The sequence below is a fragment of the Syngnathus floridae genome, chromosome 5 (assembly GCF_059516105.1).
Source record: "Syngnathus floridae isolate MCC-2025c chromosome 5, RoL_Sflo_1.0, whole genome shotgun sequence".
NCBI lineage: Eukaryota > Metazoa > Chordata > Actinopteri > Syngnathiformes > Syngnathidae > Syngnathus > Syngnathus floridae.
In genome coordinates this window covers 15391360-15409625 of record NC_142417.1, presented here as the reverse complement: position 1 = coordinate 15409625, position 18266 = coordinate 15391360, and the positions used below count along the sequence as shown (strand labels likewise).

The following is an 18266-nucleotide window of genomic DNA, read 5'->3' as shown; positions in this document are numbered from 1 at the left end:
CAGCCTCTAGTCCTAGAGTGTCAAAACAGTTACAGAATCGATCATTCGTCATCAATGGGTTCAAAACCATTTTGTTAATTATTGATACATTTTACTTTTAACGCTCGTCAGTCGTTGTGTGAAATCTTTAACGCATTTCATCGTTCCAGGTTTTTTTCTAGTATTTCTTATGCCTCCCTTTTTCTATATGTGACACATTTCTGTACTGAAAAGTAAATTGTCATAGTAAAAATTGTTGTAAAAATATCCTTTAAAACACAGTTTTATTGTGATACAGTTTACAGAGAAACACCTGTTGTTCACCCAGTTATAAACAAACAATAAGAACAAAACAAACTTACACAGGCAAATTTTGATGGTCAGTGGTTTAGTATCCTGCCATTGCGGGAAATGGGGGGCTTAAAAATATTTGCCAGTTTTTTAGTTAACTCATTCAAACATTTTCAACAACATAGTACTTGACGGGCTTGATAGTTTTGTACATTTAGAGCATCAAAATCTTTTCTCACAACACAACAACTCTTTTTTGACATATATCTATTGTATTCGCATTACTCAGAGTATGAAAAAAATATATACTCAATAATAGGTCCTGCCTTGGTTTCATCAAACACGTGAATATAGATGAGTGTTTTAAAGGGGACATATTATGGAAAAATTTAATAAGTTGTATACTAATAAAGTAGAGTCATAGAGTGCCTCAAGTGTAAAATTAAGCAAGTCAACCTTTTGAGCTACTCATTTCTGAAAATGTGTCTGTGAAGAACTGACCTGACTTTTCCATAACTGTGACCACGTGTGTGACTACCACGACCTCCTTAACGGGTTTCTTCATCCATGACTTGGCAGCTTGTTGGGGCAAAGAGCTCCAGTTTTCAAAAATATTTGAGTCTGGCAAAATCTCTGCTGCATGCACCACATACACAGATCCACTGCAATAATTGTAATTTTTTTTTAAGCTTGGTATTAAAGTGCTGCCTCTAGTTTTGAAAATGTTTGACTTCAATGTCTGCTTTCTCTACTCTTCTGCTCATCTTTCTCTTCAGCCTCCGAACCGTTTAATCGCCTCTCCCAAAAGCACAACACCTGAGCTTTGTCCCTAGTTGTCATGAAAAAGTACTCCCATTGGCTTCGAAGTACAAGGGTTGGATGGTGAGTGGCTCGTATGCAAAAGACTGAACTGTCCACCCCGTCCACCCCGAGAAAAATCAACTAAATAATTTGAAGTTGGCCGGTTCGGCTGGAGTTGGGTTAGGTGACACCCAAACTGATAACGGCTGTCTGGATTTCTCGTCAACCGATCGGGATGAGGGAACTACGTTGGATTACCACCCTCGAAGACACTGCCAGGACAATTGACGGCACCTTCCTGCAGCTCTTCACTTTGAATATGGACATCCACTTTTTCTTTGGATTGTTTTACATGTGTTTATGTGTTTATATGTGTTCTATGTGCCCTGGCTGCATCTATTGCAGCTTGGTCATCCTCGAAGGGGGATCCTCCCATCTGTGGTCTCTTCTCAAGGTTTCTCATTTTCCCCAGTAGTTTTTTTTTTTAGTTTTTCCTTGCCCTCGTGGGAGTTTAAGATCAGGGGATGTTGAGAATAATTGTCAATTTTTGTACATGTGAAGCCCTTTGAGACTTGTCTGTGATTTAGGGCTATATAAATAAACTTGACTTGACTTGAAGTAGAGCTTTGTAATTAAATATTACGTTCATGTGTTTGACAGAGTACTCGGAATTTTTTATGAAATTGCCTGGAACTGTTTTGAATTGTGAAAATTGCATAATATGTCTCCTTTAATGCAGATTACAGTGGCTAATGACTCGGGGGGGCAAAAATGAATGGAAAACATTGTATCCCATAGTTTTTTCTCTTCTCGCATTGAAACCTATCCTATCATCGATTAGCTTGTGTACAAGGGTGTGAGGAAACCAGGGGAGGATAAAGTGGCACAGAGACAACGAGTTCAGTCACACAAAGACCAACAAATGACAATTTACGTGGACGGTGCGGAAGAGGGGATGATGAAGGTGCGGGGAAGGAGGTTAGTGTCTTCGAGTTGACTTGTGCTATCTCTATTCCAATTTTATAAACATCACTGTGCTTTGCCTGCCTTAGACATTGTTAACAACTACTAAGAAATTGGCTCACGAGATGGGTAAATTCATGACTGTACATAACAGAATGCCCTAGCTGCACACATGCCTCGCGACAAATGCTGCAAACACGAGAGATTTGGATAATCAGGTCTTGTACAATGTTCTGTTCTCTTTGGTGTGTGACTCAGAATCCATTCAGGTTTTACTTAAGTCCAGTTTGCAACATGCATATGCATTTTGGCACAGGCAGCATGGGGTATAGGGAGCCTGTGAGAGAACAGTAAGGTTTGTTGATGTGCATGGAAGCAACAAGGGCCTTGGCAGTGGCTTTGGTTGTTGCATGGCGGGGCGGGAGAGGATTAGGTTTAGATTGAGATGTTTTATAGGGAGTCCAAAAAGAATTGTAGCAATGTTGTTGTTGCTGATGTAGTAGGTGATGCGCTTATGAGCGTTTCCTCCGTCCCTCCAGATTTCTGAAGTTGGATGGCCTAATTTTCATCTCTGCAAACTCAATGGAGTGCTCGTGGCCCTTCCAGTGGAACCAGTTGACGCCCTGAGGAGGAGCAAGTACAATTCATTTAAAAAGACTGCAGGTATAGATCTGACCACATTTTAGTGGGACACTTTGGATAAAGCAAAGTAATGATAAAAATATTGTTGTGTGAAAATATTGTGATAATTGGAATAATTATATAATAATAAGTCAATTGAGCTGTGTCCAGATATTGCAGCTGGTAAAAAGAGTTGATGACCAAAGTGTTTTATACTGTATCTGCGATTACCCTTCACATTTCTCCCAAGAGCTTAGGATATCAATCGTACCTTGCTGTGACTGTTATCACCATATCTTCCCATGAGATTGACACGGTGGCAGTTTTTATACCAGAAAGCGCCCTTGTATGAAAGAGCACAGTTGGTAACCGCAATGTCATTGTCATGGTCATAAGTGGAGAAAGGACGACCATGGTGGTAGGTCATTGAATCACCTTCAAAAACAAACAACAGGGTCAACTATGGTTTTATTCCATTCTTACTTTTTGAAGTGTATCCAAGTGTATCCAAAATATTGAAATAGTTTGGCTGTCTTTATCATCTGATTCATCTTTACCTGCCGTTCCACTGTATCCCCCAACATGAACTTTGTAACGAGTCCGAGGTTCAGAGACAGAGAACTTGTCATAATGAGCGTAGGCTGTTTCTCCTTTGTCCCTAAGGTCCACTCGCAGCTCATACTGACCGCCAGCTGTAATCTTATGAAGGTTGGACAGACCTGAGGGGCAAAATAGTGTTGAAATTGCACATTGAAGCATAGTTAAACACACATTTGAGGTTTGAAATGCACGGTGTAGTGTATTTTGTTTATCACCTAAGAGACAAAACTCATCTACTGTATTCTGCCAACTACTCTTGGTCAGCCAATTGAATGGAAGGCTATCACTTACCGATAATTAAAGTAAAAATATCATCAGAATCTCTTTTTTCATTTTTTTTTTCAACTGTTGTAGACATACGTAGCTATAATAAAGAGATAAATGCCCTAAATTATAAGTGATGAAAAAAAGTAGCCCAATGGAATTCAATATATAGAATCTTGGACAAAAATATTTGGTGTACTGTATTATCAACTAGAAAATACCAAGCCAGAATTCGTCATTTATGTCTCCAAAGCCAGCTGTATAATTCTTCCAATTGCGGAAAAACTCCAATCTGCCACTTTGGCGTTTGAGGAAAATCTGTAAAGGAAAAATATAACAGAAAGATTTGATTATGCAGGATTTATGTGATTTGATATCTCATAAACACTTATATTCTTATTATCCAACTTCCTACAATAAGGCCTAGGCCTTTTATTGATCTTTTTAGAAATCGTGAAAAACTAAACCAAATACTGATAATACTGTATTTATCAACAATGTTTTCAGGTTTTGGGTTGAAAGATATGTTTAATTAAGCAAGTAGCCCATTTGAGATAGATGGACAGATCGATAGACAGACAGACCGACTGACCGACAGGTAGGTAGGTAGGTACGTAGGTAAGTAGGTAGGTAGATAGATAGATAGATAGATAGATAGATAGATAGATAGATAGATAGATAGATAGATAGATAGATAGATAGATAGATAGATAGATAGATAGATAGATAGATAGATAGATAGATAGATAGATAGATAGATAGATAGATAGATAGATTGAGGGGCTTGTAAAGAAATTTAAAATAAGAACATTTAGGGTCTCTCTCCAACTTATGTATCTTAAATATGTCAGGGACTCACAATCCATCCACCTCCGTCAGTGGTCATGTCACAGTAGACCTGAAGGGGCTGGCTCTCATCTCCACCCAGATAGATGGTGTACAGGCCAGACTGGGTGTCACCATTTAGCAAGGCCTGGGAACAGTCCCTTGGATATTTGTAGAGCACGCCAGCTAGAAACACAGACGCACGCACGCAAGCACGCATGCACGCGCACGCGCGCACACAAGCGCACACACAAGCACGCACACACGCACACACACACACACACACACACACACGCACACACTTAAGTGCTGGCTCCCCAATGATGCCAGTTAATAACTAAATGTTACCTGAGGATGTCACTTAACCAATCAAGTACTAATTGTAACAATAAAAAAATAATTATACAATTATACATGTCATAATTTATTGAGGCATCTAATCAGTTTAATTTTATATCAGAGATGATAACGGAAATAGCCAAAGTGAAGCAAGAATGCTGTAGAGAGCAAGGGTTTAATTTTTGTCGCGACTTATGTCATATTTATGGTGTACTGTACAATATTACCCAAGTGGCAATTGACAAATTACCTATGGCACGTTGGTTGGAAATCACAGTGCTTATTTGGTAGCCCCATCTATTTATGGGGTGAATATTAAGGACTTATAGGATTGAACATACGGTCCATCAACTTGCATCTGATGTTTTTTTTTTTTTTTTTCATCATACAGTGGTCATGCTTTTACTTACTGGTTGTGAAGACAGTGCTGATGACTCTGCTTCTCTTGGGCCCTGCTATGGCCTGCAGCCTGACTGAGTATTCTGTTGAGGCACTGAGTTGAACCATGTTGTAGGAAACTGCAGTCGGACTGAGAACCACCTCCTGAGATGAGGTAATAAATAATATGTTATGTTACTGACTTCATTTATAATAATTAAAGAGCAAAATTACACAAGAAATATTGGCAATGTCTATCTTAAAAAGATCAGAATGCGTGAAGTACAATATCTATTTACCCGGAAGACGCCATCAGAAGACTCAAAACTGAGGATGTACCCAGTAATGTCAGCACGTGGCGGCCTCCAAGTCAACATGCCTGACTCTGTCTGGATATTGCTTGCTGCCAGGTCCTGAGGGGCATCCACATCTTAACAGAAAAAGGGGTTAGTCAGCAGCTACAGATTGGATTGTTCATGTCTAATGCATCACCATTTGTCATTTGATCAACATTTGAATGAAGTCAATGTGCATTGAAATATTTGAATTATTTTATGCTCAAACAAAAGCCCACCGGTGGTAAATTCTGTTGTAGTGACTGCGCTCTTGGCCACATCCCTTATGGCATAGACCTTTACAGTATATCGCGTTGCTGGCACCAGGGTAGTCATTGCAAACTCCACCACATTTCCTGACACACGCTCCATCACTGGAGCCACTGGGGGACACAAAATGTCAGGAATAAAAATCAAGCAGCTTGAGAGTGGTAGTGAATAGTTTCAATAGATGAAATGCTAGATTGAATTTTGAATTGTGTTTGAGATATAAAATAATACTGGCATCAAACCTTTGGTACTTTAACCACATCTTTTAGTTTCTCTGTTAATATAGCAAATAGATGGATGTCCACAGCTGGTTGTAGGTAATTAGCATAGGTTTGAAGCAGTGTGAAGCAGTGTATGTAAATTCTTACCTGAGTCTGCACTATAGGTAATAACATAGCCATCAACTGTAGCAATGGCAGGCTGCCAGAGAAGTAGGGCTTCCGTGTCTGTGATATTGACTGCAGTCAGACCACGGGGTTTATCTAAAGCTGTAACACAAACAATAAAACTTTAAGCTGGTGGGAAGGTTTGGAGTAATCAAGTGTGGAATCAAGTATATATTTTTTGATCTTGCATTAAATTTGATGGTGTATGTCTTCCTATTGAAGTTTCCGGCAACTGTGTGGCAAAAAACTGTCAGTGCAACACAAATCTTACCAGTCGTGACACTGTCTGATCCAGGCTGACTCTCCCTTTGAGCCTTGACTGCAACAACAGTAACCTGGTAGGTGACACCAGGTATCAGGTTGGGTAGAACAGTCTGCGAGTTTGATCCGTCCACTGTCAGAGTCTTAGCATTCCCTGAGTGCCCAAACAGTTCAGTGTGAATCAGGAAATATCATTGACACTCTGTAGAAAGTGTGATCATGAAAAATGTACATCACACCATTAAAATGATGCGATTGAAGAGCTCATATTGAACATTTGAAATATGCAGCATGCATGCACCTACACACACACACACACGCACACACGCACACACAGACACACACACACACACACACACACACACACACACACACACACACACACACACACACACACACACACACACACACACACACGTACGCACGCTCCATCCATCCATCCATCCATCCATCCATCCATCCATCCATCCATCCATCCATCCATCCATCCATCCAATATCGCAAGGTAACACTACACGTTAGTCACAAATGTTAGCTAATCTGTGCTAACACTGTATTCAATGCCCCACAATGTATCTGTAAAGTATATTTTGCATAATATACAAGTTCCTTCCAAGTCACATTTTATGTAGCTTAGAGTTAAAGTGCCAGCGGTTATAAAGATTTAGATATACGTAGGTCATGGGTTGGTTTTCTTGACAGAGATTGTCAAGTTGCCTGAATTAATGTTGTTCGAACATGATGAGACTGACCTCCATGAGCAGGCACATATGTAACCCTGTAGCTGTCTACGCGGGCTCTTGGAACTGCCCAGTGGACAGTAGCAGATGAGTCAGTGACATCAGAGAAGCGAATACCTTTGGGTGATCCCAGATCTGGTAGAAATGACACAAGGGACACAAAAGAGACAAAACAGGAGGGAGTGAGTCAACATGATTTTTGCATTCTCAGACTAGTCATAGTATGGAACAGGAACATTAGAGTACATCAATGAGGATTCAATAATGCATGAAATCAAGCATTTTAGCATGAAATTACATTTGTTAAAGCAGAAAATACAGGGACTGTCGCTTTGTCGGAGATTTGCTAGAAGGCACAGAAGAAAGGAGGGGAAAAGAGTGAGATTGTGAAGTGATGTAGACAAACAAAAGAAGACCAGTGCTGACAGACTACTTCCCAGTAACGGCCAGTAGTAATAGTATCTTGCGTGACAGACCTGAGGAGATTGCCCCCATTTCATCAAGAGACAAAATATCCACCACACAACCCAAGAGTAAAGCCTTATCCCCAGGGAGGAAAAAGGACACATTCATAGGCCACAGTTGTATAGTATAAGACAGAGACAGTAACCCCATCTCCATCCCACACACAAAAAATAAATAAATCAAAGACATCACTGGTAGGACAACCAGATGAAAATAATGTCACAATAGGATTGCAGAAAAGCTCAGTAAACTTCCTGAGTGGGAGCCAACAGATGTGTCTGAAAATTTTCAGATGAAACTTTAGACCCAGTTTGGAATATGTCATTTTTTATGCAGTTTTTCAGTTGACTTCAACCACTCAGGGTTACTGTAGACACCAAGCCAGTGACACAAGGCCACACAAATACAACCGTGCCATAAAGATGCATGTTCTAAATCTACTTCTCAAAGGAAACACGTAAGATTTTAGACTTTGCATCAAGTAGTTTGGACATTGTTTGGTTAGTAAACACATTAAAAAAGACAATATCCTGGACCTTTCCATGCTTGTGAGAACATATATAGGAGGAAAAAAACATTGACAAAACAAATAAAACTGAATAACTCTTCCCAGATTTTCATTGAGAGCCATCCTTTCAAGCTGTACCTGTTCTCACCCCCTCGATTACAGACTTGGAGCGCCTTCCCAAAATTAGTCCAAAGATTTCAATTTTGTACTCTGTGTCCTCGTTGAGGTCCGTCACTTCTGTGCTTCTCTCTTCGCCACTCAACACCAGCTCTTGGGGTTGGTCAGGGCTCTCAGCCTGGCTCACCATTATGACAAAGGTGTCGAAGGTATCGTCATCTGCTGTCCACACCAATCTAAAGCTCTCAGGAGTGATGTCAGACAGGAGGAGAGCCTGCACCTGTGGTTCAGTCTCTGAGTGACAAGGGAAGGTCAGATTTGCTCTTCTGTTAAACTCAAGAATGCTTTTACGTAATAGGAACACCGTTATGAAATGAAATCGATCTGAAATGGAAATTCAGCAACAGTAAGCCTGAGTTTTGAAATACTGTCTCTACAAAGTTCAGTAGACCACAGATTTGACTAACTTCACACCAAAGTCTCTAATCCTGTATATTAGGTCGAATCACAACAAAAGTAATATTTTGAATGCTACTCAAATTCATTACTTGGTACCTGCTAGGCTAACACACCTTTAAAACTGCTGGGTTAAAAAACTGGACCAACCCAGGAAGTTGGTGCAATTTGATCAAACTTTGTGTTGTTTTGCAAAAAAAAAAAAATTCTGAGTGTTTTGGGCAAAATAAATTTGTTGAGTTGTTTGTAACCCAGTATTTTTAAGGGCGTACTTCATAAATTCTTTATCTGGATATGTATTAAAATCTTTTGTGTAAGTACAAAAAGGTCATCATCAAAACCTTAAATCTTGCAATTAAAAAGTTGTTTTCCACCTCAACCTATTGATTTTTTTGACTGACAAGTTTGCATACAAAATGAATTTGAAGTGTTAGTTTAAGAAGAACAAACAGAAAATAAATCTATCCCATCTGTAATTTTAGAGAAGTCATAACTGGGTTAAAAGCCATGTTTTGTTCAATTTAACTTGGTCCGGGTGCTTGGGAATCGAATCCATTCTGCTTAACGCTGAGTTTAAAACTTGGGACAGCACATCTTAGAAACTCCTCCAGGAAAAGTCACAGCGTACTGAAAGCAAATGACCGAGATCCAAGTAAATGCAAAGTTGAAAGGAGTTTTGTCAAGCAATATGAAATGACTCCTTCTTGTGACTGGTTTCAAGTTTGTCCAAGTCATTTAGAATCTCCAAAATTTCATGACAGAATAGACAATGTTTGACAATAATATTTGCACGAGTGGAAAAGTTCATCCCACTACCTCTCATTTCACAAATGCGAGTATGTGTTGTTGAAAAGCTGTTTGACCGGCAGCCATTTTTAGCAGCCTATAGGAAGACAACAGTAAACCCACAACCTAATTAGCCAGAGAAACATCCAGTAGCATCTATGGATCCAAGGACACATGGATCAGACGGAGCTTTTAAAGCAGTCTAGAAAAGAAAAAGGCATATTAAGGCTAAGAAAAACCTAGAATAAATCCTAGTGCCACTGCTCATTAAAACACCACCAAATGTGAGTGTTGTAAGGGTTCACCTCAAGCCCCTTTTCCTTACGAGGAAAAAAATGCGCAAGGCATTTGTTGTGAGAAGAAGCAGAGGAAATGAGAAACAGAACAGACAAATCAACAAGGAGCTGTCACTCCTCATTAGCCAGCATCGGCAGCTTTAACTGGTCAGTGCAACAGAAGGAGGGTCACCTCCATCAGCTTACAAGCGCTAGCTTGCTACTGATTTCACCCTCTCCACCGTACCACTGCTCCTTCCACTGTGTCTTTATGCACACCCCCACGTCTTGGGGGAACAGAATCGCCACTCACAAAAGCGAGTTTGTCATTTGGATGAGGTCATGGAGCTTCGCCTGCGGCAACAAGTGTTCTGCAAGCAGAAACTATGTACCAGTTACACCTGACAACTTTACTGCTAGTTTGTGGTGATAAAAATCCAGAGAGATTCAAGGTAATTCGGCATGCTGTCCACATCTGTTTGTGGTAACATTGTTACATAAAACTATTTGGCTAATCAAAGTTTCCGTGCTTAATGTTTTTCAGTTGGAGGACTTAATCTCCCTTGTAATGTCTTTCTCCACTTGACTAGTGTTGACTACTGTGCACGACATAATTAAGTTAGTCAGTGCCTGCATTCACTACTTGGAATGCTTAATGCTCTTGAAAAAAGATGGTTTGTTCGACCATTAACATGGTGACAATAGACTGTGTTGAGTGTATGCCATATTCTGCGTGGCCTCAGAAGCCCCTGGCAAAGGCAAGGGCAATGGCAGCCTGAGAATGAAGCGCGGCCCAGTCTTTGGGGAACTTGGGATGCATACAGACGAGAAGTCTCATACAAAGCCTCGGGTTTTTTATTTAATTCCTGTCAGTTCTCCCATTTTTTTCCCCACTTGACTGATTAGTCTTTAAAAGGTTAAATGATGCTTTATGCTGGAATGAGACACTCATAAAACTGTGAATAAAGCGAGGATTGATTCAGTTTTACGATGTTGCCAATTGGCCTACAAGAATCTTCTTGTTTGTCGGGGGTATTGTTATAGAGTAGTGTGTAATATTTGAAAATGTTCTCTTGATTCAACTCAAGTCAGGTTTATTTACATAGCCCTTAATCACAGAAACGTGAGCCACCAAACATTTCACGCAGAGCTCAGAATCTGTCTGCCTCCACTTTGATCAAATACATCACAAATGCGTTACATCACCTGCCTCAAAACTTAGACCTGCTTTTAGATAATCTAGAAATGATTGTACTTTCTACTACCAATTTGTTGGATGGATCACGGCATGTAAAAAAAAAAAAAAAAAAAACTCGTCTCCCATCCACTGGAATGCCCAGCATGTTGCAGCACGGTCTGACAAAATCCCAAACAGAGGAAATTGGGCCAAAATGCAAGCACGGAAATCAAAATGTGCCAGTTTTTACGCTCAAATGCACATGCACTGTCTATGAAAATAGGACCTCAGTTGCTTTTCAGCATGCAGACTGACATCTTTAAGGTCAAGTTTGTGACCCATTTTAACACAAATGACATGATTGTGTGTGTGTGTGTGTGTGTGTGTGTGTGTGTGTGTGTGTGTATGCGTGTGTGTGGGGGGTAGCCCATCCATCCATCCATTTTCTGTACCGCTTAGTCCCCACGGGGGTTGCGGGCATGCTGGAGCCTATCCTAGCCTTCATCGGGCAGCAGGCGAGGGACACCCTGAACCAGTTGCCAGCCAATCGCAGGGCACACAGAGACAAACAACCATTCGCACTCGCACTCACACCTAGGGACAATGTGGAGTGCTCAATCGGCCTCCCAAGCAATTTTCGGGATGTGGGAGGAAACCGGAGTGCTCGGAGAAAACCCACGCGGGCCCGGGGAGAACATGCAAACTCCACACAGGGAGGGCCGGAGGTGGAATCAAACCCGCACCCTCCTAACTGTGAGGCGGACGTGCTACCCAGTGCCACACCGAGCCGCTGGTGGGGTAGCCCAATTTTCATAATTGTTCAAAATGGGAAAATATAAAAAAAACTGCAACAAAGTTGGCCATCTAATCTCCAATAAATAAAAGTGCAAGCTTACAAACTACTATTCATATAACTGGAGTTTATGGCCAAGACAGACTTCTGTACACCGGAGGCCATTAAGCTATTTGTATTTAATTGTTGTACTACATATACCATGTACCATTCAACACAACATGTGCTCTCAAATGTTTACAAGTTTATCTTAAAAACTTATCTTGGCTGAAAAAAACTGGACTTTGTGGCCAGGTTTGCTGATTAAATCGACTGTTCAATTAAAAAAAAAACAAATACCAAACATGTGACACTCATTAGTCATGTTTTTGATTACTAAATTGGACTACATACTTATATCCTCCAAGGAAGTAACGAAGTGTGTAGTATATACGTCTAACTTTTCTGAAATGGAGCATTAGTTCCGTAACTATTTCTGGGTGTCGTTGGTGAATTTGAGTTAGTCACACTGGCGTCTGGCATGAAGTCTGGCAGTGGGTGATGGGTTAGTCTGTGTTTCTTAATGTGCTTTTCCAACTATTTAAATGTTTGTGCTAACAAATGAAAGGGAACAAAACCTGCTTTTCTAGATTTCAATGCAGATTTTCAACCAAAGAATTTCAGTCACATGGCAAATACCAATTATTTCACCTTTTATAAAATAAACATTCTACAAACTTTGGTCCAGGGTAATTTTGAGGCTGTAGTTTATAGTTTTTAAAAGGAAAGGAAAAGGAGAAAATAACTTTTTTTTTTTTTTAAAACCTCCTCGGGAGAGAACTGAAGTCGGTGCTGAACAGAGCAGAATTCCACGAAGACAAGATAATCACTCTCATAGTGTGAAGCAGCAAGAGAGGACTCAAGCAAAGAAAAGAGTGAGGTCACAGCATTGACGGTGTTTATACCTGTGATGGTGTCTGCAAAGACAGGATCTAACAGCAGGCCCCTGTACACCCCGTACAGATTGGCCCTGTACCAGGTGATGGGACTGAGGCCAGAGATGACAATGCTGCGAGCATCGGCGGGCACAGTGTGATTTTGCCACTCAGCGCCCGTCTCTGCATCAGTGATCTCGATCAGAAATGCTTCAAAGGCCCCTTCGTCTGCGGACCAGGACAGGAGGAAGCTGTCCCATGACACATTGCTGACACTGACATGTGTCACCATGGGCTTCTCGTCCGCTGGGTGATGAAAAACATATCAATATGGAGTTACAGGGTGGTGACATAGAAAGAATGGAGAGTCCGCCATGTTTTTTTTAAATGATCTTGTGGAACACCCCCCCCCGACCAGTTCTCTTCACACACACAACTGGGTGAACTCATTTTAGAAGCTGAAGCTATTAAGATTAGTCCATATGACATTTCCAGCTATGCCACAGTCATGCAATAGCCAATAGGGGTCCAACTTCCAACTCACACAGAACAATATGGCTTTCAAGGTTCACCTGGCTGTGCTGACAGTTAGGGCTGTATCACAGGTAGTATAATGCCAATATTTTGATAGAATCCATCTGATATTGGTCTAAACGTTAGCATACAAACAAAGCATTCCAAAACGTTTATTATAATGCATGATGTTGAACATCCGAGCAAACATGAGTGGTGTTTTGTGAGACCGTAGGTGGTAGCAGCGAAAATGTTGACACTAATGGTGCTGTATTTCAGTCATTTCATTTTGCTGTCTCAAAGGAAAATGCTGCTTTCACTTGACTGCAATTCTGCAATTTTCACTACAAAAGAACAGACCTGAACAAAGCGTCTCATTATTGATGGCTGCCTATAGCCATAACGTCCATATTACCATATGAGAGAGAAGACTTTAAAATTGAAAGCAACAGTGAGACATGCAATGCAGCTTGTGTGCATTAATGACCACAAATGAGCCATTAACATTTGAAGGTGGAGTGTAGCCCTCCCAGAACGGTAGAAAGTACACTGTCCACTTCAAGTAGAAGTGCGGAAGCCATGCGGAACAATGTGCAGCAGCCTGTAATCCGAGACCATTATGTGCACATTCAGAGAATAGATTAGAATGATATAGAGGGTGCAGAAAAACATCACAACTCGCAATGTCCTCAACACTGCCAGGTTTATGGAGAGCAGATGTCCTGAGAGACAGTGGCTATGTTTTTAGGACGCATTCATTTGGATTAAAAGCCTAATCAGAATAAAAAGGCTTAATGACAAAAGTAAATAAATGAATAAATATATCTGACATCTCGGGCACTCTGGTTTCCTCCTACATCCCAAAAACATGCTTGGTAGGCCGATTGAGCACTCCAAACTGCCCTTAGGTGTGAGTGCGAGTGCGGATGGTTGTTCGCAATTGGCTGGCAATCGGTTCAGTGTGTCCCGATGACTGCTGGGATGGACTCCAGCACGCCCGCGACCCCCGTGGGGACAAGCGGTATGGAAAATGGATGGATGGATGGATGGATATTAATGTCACTTGAGGAAGCGGGTGGGGCTGGCGCATTCGCTCTTGGCTTGCCTTATTTTTTTCTTCTTTGCTTTGCACATGCGGCTCTGGAGCCATGGGTTGCAGACCTCATTTTCAAAACATGCAATGTAGGTAGATTATTAGGAGACATCATACCACAAAGACAAAGTGCAGGCCACCAATAAAGTCAACAAAGAAAAGGAACATGGCACGTCAGACAGAGGTAAACTATGGACCTGCTGCGACAACGAGTGCATTAAAGTACTTGTGGAAAATCGTCAAGGGGAAATCGCACAAGGCATGCAACGGTACGTTGTGACAAATTTGGTGTGAGCCTTATGACGGTGGTCTGTTTCTCTATTTATCATTCAAGTATTATATTCACATAAAACATTTTCATCTGCCTCTCAGTAGATCCCTTCAAACACTATTAAATTAAATTCTTGTAATCGTCACTTAGGCAGTAAGTAGATCACTGAACCGTCCATCCAAACCTTGTCATATCCACTGCTCCACATTTCTCCAATTCCTCCTTTAAAACGAGTCCAATCTACGTTCATGTCTGGAGACGATAAAGGCTCAGCTCAGATCAACGCAGGCTGTGGATTAGAAGGCTGCTGATTTCAGAGACAATGTTTTAACAGGAGTCCCAGCATGTGGCCTTTTATCTGACAGAACCAGAGTTCATCGCGGTCAAATCGCACAAAACCAGAGGGGAGCAAGGCTCACGTCAACAATTACCACATGAATGAACATTATTCAATGGCCCTCCCCACACCACCACTGCCATCACCCTGCCCATTATAATTAAAGTGCAGTCCAGATATACACAATGAGCCGTTATTTATAGATCTTTTTCTTTTCCCACGTATTTTGATTTTTGTCCACAGATGTTGAAACTTATTGCATAAGGTGATTTGACAATTGTGTGTAAGTGTGCCACAATTATTTTGTTTTGTTTTTAGGATGAGGAAAAATTAATACTACACAGTAATGGCAAATGTATTCCCACATACTATATATGAGCCCCAGTCGAAGAAATAGGCGGTATTACTTCAGGCAAACAATTAATTCCAACAAATAACTTATTTTTGTATTATTATGAGTCACATAAGAACAAGGGGTGGGACTAGATTTTTTTTTTTTTTACGTCTTCCTACTCCCTTTTGAACATGTAAACTGTGCTTAACGACTTAACCATTGATGTGCTTTCTCTTCTTGATATAATTTTTTAATTACAATAGATTTTGTTCTTCACCAACCAACCAACCAACCAACCAACCAACCAACCAACCAACCAACCAACCAACCAACCAACCAACCAACCAACCAACCAACCAACCAACCAACCAACCAACCAACCAAACAAACAAACAAACAAACAAATAAATAAATAAATAAATAAACAAACAAACAAACAAACAATTTATTGCCTCTGTTTGATGGGCAGCAATACTTACATGAACCAGTGGTATTTTTGAACCACTATTATTCTTTTAAAATGTACGACCATTACTATAGGATGCTTGGCTGTACTTGTTTGTGCATGCAGTATTAGATCGTGTGGTCATCAGTGGTCTGCAAGTGAGTTAGTTCCTGGTTAGGGGATGGTTAGAGAATGGGGGGAAAAAAATCTATTTAAAGTTGCTGGAAAGTCTGGTAGCATAAGAAAAGCCATTGTTCGACTGTTTTTGGGTTGCATTGTTGTTGTTCCCTGCCCTTCTCTATCAGCAGCACCGTCTCCACAGAGACTGAAAAGGCGTGACAGAATATTGAATGAGATAGCCAAGAAAGTGGTAAAGCTCATTCAAAATGCAGATGCTGTTGTCACGGGACCATGTTGACAAAAGCAACCCCTTCACCATTATTGCAAAATGGGAAAATCTATGTTACAGACCTTAAAATGTATTGCTGGAATCATGCATTTTTGTCATTTTGGTAAGATTTCAATGAAAAAGAAAAGTAACACAAAAAAGTAACATGGTTAAAGAGATCAAGAAACCTTCAGATATGTAACCAAATTGAAAAGGTTAGGCAGAAGCTTATGTTCAATTGATAATTGATCAATGTGTTGCTTAGTTACAGTACTGGGTTTATGCATGAATCAAGGAGGGAGACAAAAATGTTATACTCCACAAAGAAACAAACTAAGAAAGAATCAATAAAAAAGTGAAAGAAACTGGTGGGAAACAAACAAACAAACAAACAAACAAACAAACAAACAAACAAACAAACAAACAAACAAATAGAAAGATAGACAAGTACAGACTCCACTTCTTATTTTTAAGAGTTGAGCCTTTCTTGGCTGAAATCTGTGTCAACTGTTACTTCACTGATCGGGCCGCATCATAGTTTCTTTCGAAGGACCATTATGACTGTCAACGCCATATATGATGATACAATATAGGCTACACAACAAACTGATGGACAACAAGTATTGAAATAAGAGACGAATAAAAACTGTTCCAATATTTTAAAAAGATGAATGGTAATTGCAATACTACCAATACTTCTATTTTTTTAAAACTGAAGACAAGTTGTAATTTTAATACTGACACTGTCATGCTGTCATCTGTCGTCCGGATCACTTCCTGTTTTATTGTGTACTTTTCCTCTCGTTCCAGTCGGTGTGTCCTTCCCCTGTGCGTCCGGTCACGTGAACCCCTGATTCCAAGTGTGTGCACCTGCGTCAATGACCAACTGTCTTCACCTGTGTTCCCCTCCTGTGTCCATATAACCCGCGTCTTTCCCCGTGTCCACTGCCAGTGCGTCTTGCCTTGCTAAGAACACTAGCGATCACGAAACCCTCGAGTTTCACTTAGAAGCCTTGTTTGATCACCTATGGTAACTTGGTTACATCGTTGTCTCGTTATAGTAGTTCCCTCGGTTCGAGGCGTTTTGATTTCCCCTTTTTTCTCCCTCGGTTCGAGGCGCCTTAGTTTCCCCCTTTATTTCCCTCATATTGAGGCGCTTTTTGTTACTACTACCAGTGGAGACAATAAACACATCTTTGGACAGTGGAAACTCTGCATTCGAGTCCTCTCCCTGCTCCGCGCCTGACAGACACGTGAAGTCGATACACAATTTGTCTCCGCGCGCCACATAAAATGATGTGACGAGCCGTATCTTGCCCCTGGGCCATGAGTTTGATACCAATGCCATATCACTTTGTCCAGTAAGGAGCTATGTTACATTATCCGTCAAAAAGACTGCTGATGATTCATATTCACCGACCTGTAGGTGCAGAGATGGTAGAAGGTTCACTGGTCTTGCGGCCCCTCTCTGCAGTGATGCTGATGGTATAGAGCATGCCTGGTGTCAGGCCTCTCAAGGTGTGGGACTCAGAGCCTCCTGGGACCACTTCCTCTGCTCTTTGACCATCAGCGGAAACATAAACAAGTCGGTAGGAGTCTATCTTGGCCAAGGGGCGCCTCCATTCCAACATCATTGTTGTTTCTGTCACCTCTGCAACAGTTAGGTCCTTTGGTGCATCCAGAGCTGAAACATACAAGACACTAGTTTGTAAATTGCGATTTGACGCCAGGGCCTTTTTGAGCTGATGCAAAGCGAGGGAGACAGTGGACTGTCACCCTCGTCATCAGTCAAAGGGGAGGTGTTTGGCCCTACAAAGCAAAATAAAATGAGGGTTATTGTAAGGAAACATTGTTTTCCCCTTGTGATTTACAATAATTAATTAGTTCATCATGAGAATGAGCAACCGGGTTTTCAATAATAATGTTTTTTTTTATTTGTTTTTGTTACAAATGGTTTAGTGACGTCCTACAAAAAAATGATTCTGTTAGCTTCTTCTCCCTCCCTTAGTCTTTTCACTAAATTATACCCAATGATGACAGTAACTGCATACACAGAGAATGGAAGTTAATCTGCTAGCTTGATACAGGACAGAGTGTGCGAATCAATAAATGTTACCACTAAAGGGCCTAAATTTATTGCAAAGATTTGAACGGAATTTTGTTACTATTTGTTAACTGTGATAACTATTGAAACTTTTCTGTAATTAGCATACAGTATATACGTTTGATTTGGTGGAATTCTGACAAACAAAATTGATGAATTAGCAAAAATGAACAAAACAAACTGAACTTCAGACGATATCAAGACTCCCACAAGACTGGGAAAATATAACATTTTTGG

General features: G+C 40.7%; 1 protein-coding gene across 1 annotated transcript in view; it reads right to left on the bottom strand.

The window, feature by feature from the left end:
• Positions 1–246: 246 nt before the first annotated feature.
• The window catches only part of tncb (tenascin Cb), a 107645-nt gene continuing 89625 nt past the window's right edge, over positions 247–18266 (bottom strand). The window contains exons 15-28 of the mRNA XM_088375883.1: positions 17346–17609; positions 12575–12850; positions 8165–8437; positions 7066–7188; positions 6324–6467; positions 6035–6154; positions 5636–5779; positions 5361–5491; positions 5094–5226; positions 4379–4530; positions 3741–3837; positions 3213–3374; positions 2927–3090; positions 247–2657 (exon numbers count right to left, since the gene is read on the bottom strand). Of these exons, the coding sequence (XP_088232009.1) occupies positions 2547–2657; positions 2927–3090; positions 3213–3374; positions 3741–3837; positions 4379–4530; positions 5094–5226; positions 5361–5491; positions 5636–5779; positions 6035–6154; positions 6324–6467; positions 7066–7188; positions 8165–8437; positions 12575–12850; positions 17346–17609 (2294 nt within the window). The 3' untranslated portion in view covers positions 247–2546. The remainder of the gene's footprint in view (positions 2658–2926; positions 3091–3212; positions 3375–3740; positions 3838–4378; positions 4531–5093; positions 5227–5360; positions 5492–5635; positions 5780–6034; positions 6155–6323; positions 6468–7065; positions 7189–8164; positions 8438–12574; positions 12851–17345; positions 17610–18266) is intronic.